Genomic DNA, 8,962 nt, shown 5'->3' with positions numbered 1-8,962 from the left:
GGACTGGTGTTTCAATTTTTGCCTAGCTCATAAAGTCACATATTTATTACCTTCAAAGACCAAACCATGGATATTGTTGCTTGTGGTATTCTATACAATGCACATGACTTCAAACATATTTCTTAGTTGCAAATCGAAGTTCTATAAACTTGAAATTCGAAACAAACAAAAAGATGACTAACGAATTTCAATTGGTTGACAATAAATAATTAAATTCATTGGCAATTTATTAAAATATAAATTTTTGTCATAATTTTTTGTACAAATCTTCCTTTTATGTTCTTTTTGTTGTTTTTTTTCTTTGTGATGCTTAAACATTTCCATTGTTATTTTAATTGTGTTAAAATGAAAAATGTAAACAAATTAATAAAAAAAAATATATAATCCTATCTAATATTTATTATTCTATAACTTTGACATTATTTCTGTTTGCATTCATCATTCTTGATGGTGATGATGTGATCATGATGTTGGTGAATTGGAAATTCATATAAATATCAGAAGAGTTTTGTGGTTGAAAACATATAGCATTCTTATTTCGAAACAAAATAATCTCAATATGAAATTCGTTATTGTTCTTGCTGCTTTGGTTGCTGTCTGCTCAGGAGCAGCTATTCCATCAGGTGATTTGGAAGCAACAGTCCTTCGTGATAATCGTCACAATGATGGAATCAATGGCTACGAATTTGGGTAAGTTGGGTCTCAGTGTCTAGAAATACATGAAAGATTTTGATTAAAATATTTTGTCTTAGATATGAGACCAGCAACGGAATTACACGACAAGAAAATGGAGTCTTGAAGCCAGTTGGAGAAACTGCTGTTATTATTGTGTCTGGTGATGCTTCCTGGGTTGCACCAGATGGTACTCCAGTGTCTCTAAAATTCACCGCTGACGAAAATGGATACCATCCAGTTGTTTAAGCTCAACACCAGTATTGTGATTAAAATCAATCTTTTAAAATTGTATTAAATAAAAAGTACTATAAATTGCTATGTGCGAGTGTGTTTTTAATTTCAAGATTTTAATTTTTAATCTCAAAATTTAATTAATAGACGAAATAGAGATCAATCGAAAAAAGTGTTAGAGTTTAGTTTTATTTTAATCCAAAAAATTTGTGAATTTTTGAAAAATTTCCAAAATGTATTACAAACTTTGGCACTCAACGTTTTTACAACATAATAATGTGTGCAACGGAGAAAATGCTTATGAATCGGTAGTGGTTTCTATTTTATTGGTCGTGGATTGTGAAGCTCCAAATCAAGCGAATTTGTGTACTAAATTTCTTTCTGATCGTTCGAGAACACCGTTTTGGTCTTCAAAATTAAAAAAACTCTCCTCGGTTAAATCAAATTTAAAACTATAATCTGTTATAATTTACTACAAATGTGTTCAGGGGTGGAATAGGCTAAGCTGATTGCTGATTGTAAGGTGATAGTCAAATTGATACCTAAAAAGCTGCCACAACAATAATATGATAGTTTTGTTCAAACAAATTAGTTTATTCCGAATAGAGCTACCAGACGCTTGCACAAACGAATGGAAAATTTTTTTAGTTGGCTATTTTTCGTTCAAAAAACACATTCCTGTGACCGACAAAAAATTCGAGATTAGAAAAAATCAAGAAAAGTAAGAATTTTATTGAAAAACAGCTAATTTTATTCTTTTATTTAGATGATTTATAGGAATCAATTTAAAAGTTCACCATGGCAACAATGAATTTTGACAATTTTAAAATGTCAGACGGAATGAAAATGACAGTCAATTATCACCTTAGCCGATTCCACTCCAAGTTAAGAAAATGTATAAAATGATATACTCCAGGAAACATTGAAAGTGAGTTTTGTGATTTCTGCAAGCCCATAATATTAATGATTACGGACCTTAACAAGACGGAGATAAAATTTGTAATTTTAATTGATCTGAATTGGACTAATTATTATCAAAAGAGCAAGAAAATCATATTTAAAAATTTTAATAAATATTTATTTAAACTTCTCAAAAGTAAAAAATAATTACACAATTTAGAAGGTTTGTATATCTTCTTGTATATCTACGTCTTGTTTTCTTTAAAATGTGTTAATAATTTAGCTGAAAGTTTTAAATGTGATTTAAGACGTCGCTTAGTACATGCAGACATTTATAACAATATTGCCTTTTGTCGACAGGAATATTGAGAAGTTGAAATTATTGTCTAGGCGTTTGAGTCGATATTTTTCAAATAATTTTATTAATACAACATTATATAAAATACATTCGGGGCTTGATGATTAATGCGTAGGAATGCCATGCTAAACGTCTTTGGTTCATTCCCAACCTGTGCTGCGTAACGTTTTTTTCAGGGGGTACTGCCTCCTGCGAAGAATTGACAATTCCATTTATGAAAATGAAATTCATGAAAAATGCTTTCTCAAAATTGATCTTCCGATTAGGAAAAATAACTGTGGGTCCCATTCATCCCATCCACCCCTGGCGTTACTCGCGCACTGGAATAGTTAAAAGCTGTAAGTCACTAGGCCCTATAGTTCTCTATTTGTTTTTGTGCCACCTAATTTTATTTTCGTAAATTATTCGGGTTGAGAAATACATTTTTTGTCCAGTTATTCTTAATTATGTATATTAAAAAACAATTGTAAATGATGTTTTAGTGTTTTAAAAATATTTAAAAATAAAATAATATTTTTTTGCGAAAATTAAACGGTAATTATAGAGAAACCAGGATTAAAAAACAAAGTTTCTGAGGGTCTTGTAGGTAAATATTAAAGATTGTTGGTATAATTAAATGACTTTTACATAATTGAAGATACAGAAGAAAAGGTGTAAGCGATGGTAGCTGCTTTCCAGCAAATGTACAAGGTGAATGTTAGCATTCGTCCCAACCACGACCTGGAAAACAGAGCCCTACTTAATCACTTTTATCTTCGAAATGGTATCACACAATGGCAATCTGAGAACCGCGGTTTCATGCGGTTCAATGACGATTCCTCGGCAAATTCCATAATCACCGAGCAAACGGGACCAAGTCCCTTGTTAGTGAAGAATATCGATCTTCAACTAATCTTCACCTCAATACAAAACAAAAAGTCAGCAGGTGTTGATGGTATATCCAACGTTTTACTAAGACATTTACCGATGGAGGCGATTGACATTTATACCACACTCGTTAATAATGCACTAAAATATGCATAATATCGAGCGCATTGGAAGACCGCTGTGGTTTATCCTCTCCCGAAAAAGGGAAACGACAATTGAAACTCGTCAAATCTTCGGTCGATAAGTCTTCTTCCGAGCATCATCAAAGTTTTCGAAAGGGTTCTGACTAAGTGGGCTGCAAAATAATTCCGGAAAAAAAATTCGGGTTCAAGGCGGGTCATTACACAATTTCGCCCTTTCTCTTCAGCATTTACAACAAGCTATCAGATAGGTGGCTCAAAATCACTAAGGTGCAGAATTGCCTTTGCTAGTAATTTAATGCCTTCTTGACTTTACTGAGTAGTTTTAGAGAGGACACTAAAAGATTTTTTATTTTTAACTATAAAAATGCAAAAACAGTTTGTCCAATACCGCAAAAGTCATTTCAGTGAGCATATTGATAATCGATCAAAAATAATTTTTAAGTCAATCCAGCCATTCGAGGAAGAGGGTAATAACAAAGCCGGCTGTTAAAGTATTTTTCGTCAAATAAATTATAAATTTCTATTAATTTTTCGTAGTGTGAACATCAATAGTCCGTTATTCCGTGAACGTATTTATAAAATTTAATTATTGATGAAATTCTTCTTCACGACTCGAAATAACAAAGAAACTTCAAATATGTTCCTATTGACAAAGTCAGATCGCATTTAAGATGGCCGCAGTATAATAAAAGGGCACTCTTATTTGATATCGTCATTTCGTGAACGGTTATTTCGGGAAAGTTCCCGGACATGATTTGACGTATTTTCCTAGTAGAAGATTTTGTATGTATTGTTTTCATTATTGCTTATTTAATATAGATACATAATACACCCAACGATCTAACAGCCTGAGAGGTTGAGGTTATTAGAATTTTATTGCAGCGTGATTTCCACAAGATTCAGCGATATTGCGACGACTGGAAAATGAAAATAAATTTCCAAAAGTCGGAGACCATTCCGTTCCGGACTCCGTTGGCTAGGGCCACGAGTGATACGTGCAAGAATTAGCGCAAGATGGTCATCGTTGATCTTCACGGGCGGCCATTAGAGAGCAAAGTGTAGTGATGTACCTACCTCGGTATCTGATTAGATCAGTATTTATATTTCGACAGACATATAAATGCTGCTAAGGTGTTCGAGCGGCTGTGCTTACGACGCAACGTTGTACCGGCTTATATCGAACAGCCGAATCTTCTTACGTGCATTACTATTCCAACGAGGTCCTATACAAAGGGGAACAACAAGTTTCGGGTGTTTGAAACTCTACCGGCGTATTTCGTACAGCCGAATGTTCTCTTGTTATTTTGTTCTATATATAATGGGGCTCGAATCAACAGAATTGACAATTTCTATCTCAAATAATCGTCGTCCTATCCGAGTGCACGCTTGAGTGGCTTCATTTCACCAAAAGTATTCCTCTTCTTAGACAGATGCGGTCTGATACAGGATAGATTGGCAGTTCCTCTAATCTACCACGTCCGACCAAGAACCGTATGTAGGCGACTCCTGTACAATCAAGACGTCATGCAACAGGGCTGTGTCTGAACGGGACCGAATTGATATGGTGAAGCGGGAGAACCAGTTTTGGTGGCTTCAATCGGCACTTAATAGTTTGAAGTCGGATGGGCGTGGTAGTATGAAAAACAAGACACGACAAAAACAGAATGAAAAAACAAAAACAATAAATCTAGATTTGCTGCTGTGGTTGTTCTAGTGTTAAGTAGGTTATAGGTAGAACAGATAGTTTAAGCTAGTTTCAGTTTTATTTTAAGGATATAATTTTAAGTAGTTTTTAAGTAACATTTAAAAAAAGGTTTTGAAATTAATTTTATTTTCTAAATTTGTTCATAAATAAAAAAATATATAATGTATAAATGATTAACTCCATTTTTAAACAAAAATCTTAAATCTTCCATATTCAAAAACAGAGTCCCAATAAGAATTTAATTAGTTCATTGACATTATATCAATAAGACCACACCGATAATTAACTAAATTCACATTTTATCTCTAAAAATAATTTTCCCTACAGTCATTTTTTATCACTCACGCATTATTAAAAAAAAAGACCTTGCAGGTGCATTTCTTTTATGAATAAATCTCCTCTTTTCATATGAATTAAAGATTTTATAGACTTGTTATTTAAAGCCATAAAAAAGAATTTCACATACTCATGGAGAAGAGGGCACAGCGCCACTGATGTAATATACAAGTATTTCTTTTTTAATTTTAAGTAAGGTGTCATGGGGTTACTTTTTTACCTTCCATATAATCTATAATGACTATAAATGTATATGTAAGTACTGCACCACACGCGTTGTCCTTTGATCGAAACTGGTTTATAAACCAAAAATGAAAATTAATTAACTTTATCATTGAGTTCCCACATAACCTTACCTCTTTTTTTTTTATTTTTATTTTAGAGGAAAAATTGCTGATATTTTGTATATAAAATGCAGTGAAATTGCAAGTCCTACATTCAGTTCTTCTCTGTGCATTCTTCGTGTAAGGATCTTCCAGCTAAATCTTCACCAACTTTTAAACCTCTTAAAAGCTTAAAAATGAAATTTGTTGTTGCATTCACTGTCTTCATGGTTATTTTGTGCGCAGTCAAAGCCGCACCTGCTGAAAGTGACAGACCAGCAGTTACGCTGCGTGATACTCGCAACAACAATGGAATTGATAACTACCAGTTTGAGTAAGTCTCTTATTCTCATCATTCTGATGATTAATTGCAAATTTAATAAATTACTAAACAATTTTCAAGCTTTGAGACGAGCAATGGAATTCAACGGCAAGAAACAGGTGAATTGAAGCAAGTTGAAGAAAATTCTGCAATTGTTGTTCGTGGATCAGCATCTTGGACTTCACCTGAAGGTACCCTGATCGAGCTTAAGTACACTGCCGATGAAAATGGATATCATCCCATTGTTTAAATAGAGGTTGATGTAGAATCGAAAGACTGATTGATTTTGACTTAATCGAATTTTTATCGAACTTGTTTTTATTTTTTGTTTTATGTATTGTTTTATTCAACACGTTTATTATTAATAAAATAAAAAGTATTATATTTTTATGTAAATTGTATTTATTTTTCTTGTTTTGAAGTTGATCCAAATTGAAAATTAATTTTAAATGGTTTTCTGTTCTGGGGATCAGCAGTCGGGTCGAAATAAATTAATTGTTCTTAGGGACAAAGAACTTAATAATTAGGAAATATTCAAAAACAAATTCAAAGAAGTTTTGTTTGGAAATGTTTATATAGTGTTCTTACATAGATTTGAAGAATCCTTCTATAAAACCTTTTGGAAAGTATGTTTTGGTACGAAAATAAATTAATTGAAGGAAAATTTGTAAAATCAACCAACCCGTTGACTCTCTGACGTAAAACTGACGTCAATTACGCTCATGTTAAAACACATTTTTGAATAAGCTCTTGGACAATTTTCTGTGATAGTGTAATTTTTGAGATATGAAGACTCGACATTTCTCGAAATTTCAAGGTCGACGTTTCGTACATCCGTACGTTCGCGAAGTTTTTTCGTCGTCCATAGGTCAAGAACCAGTAGAGATATCGACTTCAAATACATTTTTACTTGCGACACATAGGAACTATATGAAAAAAAAAGTTAAATTCAAACTTGGAAGTTAAGGTTTTGAGAAGATTCGTGGTAGGCGTTTTTTTCATTTTTTTTTTAGATCAAAACTAACAAAAACGAAATTCCGAATTTTCTCAAAAACAAACCAATCGATTTTTTTTTATTTTCTCTAAAATTTCTTTTTTTTTAACTTGGCATCTCAATAAGAAAAACATATTTTTGTATTGCTCAGGAATGGTACCGCTCATAGAACCGTTTTTTTGTTTTTTCATTATCTGAGCAATTTATGAACCGATTTCAATAATTTTTTTTGAATAAGCTCTTGTATTGCCTTAACATTATTTAATTTGGATTTAAAAAAAAAATATTGAATTTGTTTTTTTTTAATTCTATATCTCAAAAACGGGTCAACATTTTTTAACAAAATTCAAATGTAGAGCGTATAATTACAATTACTTAACAATTGCATACCAAAAGTATTTTTATATTTTATTTTTTAATAATTTAAAAAAAGACCACTCTAAGGATTTTCAAAAAAAAATTGAAAAATTAAGCGTTTTTTGATTTTTAAAATAACATTTACATTTTTAAAGACAAACTTCTTTTTCGGGTACAATTTTTAATCTTAAAATAGTTTTTTTAAAATTATTTTAACTTTTGACATAAGTTCGAAAGAGCGCATTATTTTGACAAAATTGTAATTACATTTCTATTTTTATCCAAATTAATGCATTTGATACATATTTATGTATTTTTACAACAATAATTATTGTAAATATCAACGATGGCCGTTTAACGAATATGATATGTTTAATCAACAATCTATTTTAAAGTGTCTATCAAGAAGTATTATCTTGGTAGCTTTAAATATATGATTTTAAAATATTATTCTTTACGAATAAGGTTGTTTCACACACATTTCACTTGCCTTTCCCTACATAAAAGAATAAATACTTAGTACAAGTTTAAGAAATGGGCCAGAAAGAGAATATGTGTTTTCTATTAGAATCACTTTTTCAACGTATATATACGCATTATACCTGTGTAGGTGTTACGTTCAACCTCTACAACTATTGCTTACGTGTCAATTCATAGCTAAAATCCAAAGCGCATAAGAGCCTGACTGTAAACAACACATGAATAGCAATTTCTTGTACTTGTTCGTATGCTTGTTTCTTTTAAAATTTAACGAAAAAAAATAAACTGAACGTAATATGTAACTCCATGTTTGCGCTGAAAACTTGTAGAAAAGAAGGAATGTAATTGGATTGTAGTAAGTACCTTCTACCTACTAATAAAATTCTATTCTTTATTCATTTTAGACACCTGCCTAACTACACAACCAATAGGCGATTGCTTAACAATTTAAACATGCATACATGTTCTTCCTCTTTCTTATGTTTAGATAATTTACTTTCCATCCTGGTTCTTCTAATATTCAACTTAAATAAACCTATCCAAAGGAAAAATCTTTGCACGAACTAGTTGAATGCACAATGTTTTCGTTAAGTATGCTTACAAGTTTTTTTTCATTCCCGGGATGAGTTGGTGAATTGCGCTGTTTTTTTGAGAAATTGCGTTTATGTATATCTTTGAAGACAAACTTATCTTGCAGGTATATTTTTAAATCGTACATAGGTACTTTAAACAGACTCTTTGCTTACAAGAGCAGGGAGCGACCCAGTCGTGCATTTTATTTAATTTGAGTTTAAACATATTTTAATATGCGTTTTAAGTAACGTAGAAAAATGATGACCCATTTGAAATTCGAATTTCGAAAAAAAGATGTCTAATATTGTTTTTAAGAATCAAAACAGAGATCAAAGACAAAGAACTCACAAATTTTAACTATACTTGAGCCAGGAGTGATTTAAATATGATCAGTGTTGAGATTAAAGTTATGTTTGCCTTAGATGGACAGTCATTTTTTTTTAGAATAGAGTATGTCTTAGGTTTGATCAGATGTAGAATATTTTGTATTAACAATAAATTGTATCGTTTTATAATTCATTTTGCTGTACTCATCACACGGAATATTAAACGAGAAACAGTGGTTTTCAAAGATATGTATAAGAAGCAGAATTATGAAAAATTTATATTAACGGATCAACCTTTACAAAGGAGTCCATGATGGTTTACATAATATAATAATTAATCTACTTTGCATTCTACAGGGTTTTTCAACAGGA

The 8,962-nt window shown here is 31.4% G+C and overlaps 2 protein-coding genes across 2 annotated transcripts; both read left to right on the top strand.

Annotated features, from left to right (window-relative positions):
- Positions 1–506: 506 nt before the first annotated feature.
- On the top strand, positions 507–997 carry LOC129946630 (endocuticle structural protein SgAbd-6-like). The gene is made up of 2 exons (XM_056056883.1): positions 507–690; positions 753–997. Exons 1-2 carry the CDS (start codon positions 560–562, stop codon positions 919–921), a joined length of 300 nt encoding a protein of 99 aa, XP_055912858.1. The 5' UTR covers positions 507–559; the 3' UTR covers positions 922–997.
- Positions 998–5,645: 4,648 nt separating this feature from the next.
- LOC129946629 (endocuticle structural protein SgAbd-6-like) lies at positions 5,646–6,250 on the top strand. The gene is made up of 2 exons (XM_056056882.1): positions 5,646–5,872; positions 5,942–6,250. The coding sequence occupies exons 1-2, from the start codon at positions 5,736–5,738 to the stop codon at positions 6,108–6,110; spliced, it is 306 nt and encodes a 101-aa protein (XP_055912857.1). The 5' UTR covers positions 5,646–5,735; the 3' UTR covers positions 6,111–6,250.
- The last annotated feature ends 2,712 nt before the right edge of the window (positions 6,251–8,962 follow it).

Source organism: Eupeodes corollae, chromosome 2, assembly GCF_945859685.1.
Source record: "Eupeodes corollae chromosome 2, idEupCoro1.1, whole genome shotgun sequence".
NCBI lineage: Eukaryota > Metazoa > Arthropoda > Insecta > Diptera > Syrphidae > Eupeodes > Eupeodes corollae.
This window is presented reverse-complemented; position numbering and strand designations above follow the sequence as displayed.

What these genes read in the sequence shown, in the direction of transcription:
- LOC129946630 (XM_056056883.1), top strand. Translation starts at nt 560, where the DNA reads ATGAAATTCGTTATTGTTCTTGCTGCTTTGGTTGCTGTCTGCTCAGGA. An exon ending in ATCAATGGCTACGAATTTGG is followed by an intron (nt 691 to 752) that starts GTAAGTTGGGTC and finishes ATTTTGTCTTAG; the next exon opens with ATATGAGACCAGCAACGGAA.
- LOC129946629 (XM_056056882.1), top strand. Translation starts at nt 5,736, where the DNA reads ATGAAATTTGTTGTTGCATTCACTGTCTTCATGGTTATTTTGTGCGCA. An exon ending in ATTGATAACTACCAGTTTGA is followed by an intron (nt 5,873 to 5,941) that starts GTAAGTCTCTTA and finishes ACAATTTTCAAG; the next exon opens with CTTTGAGACGAGCAATGGAA.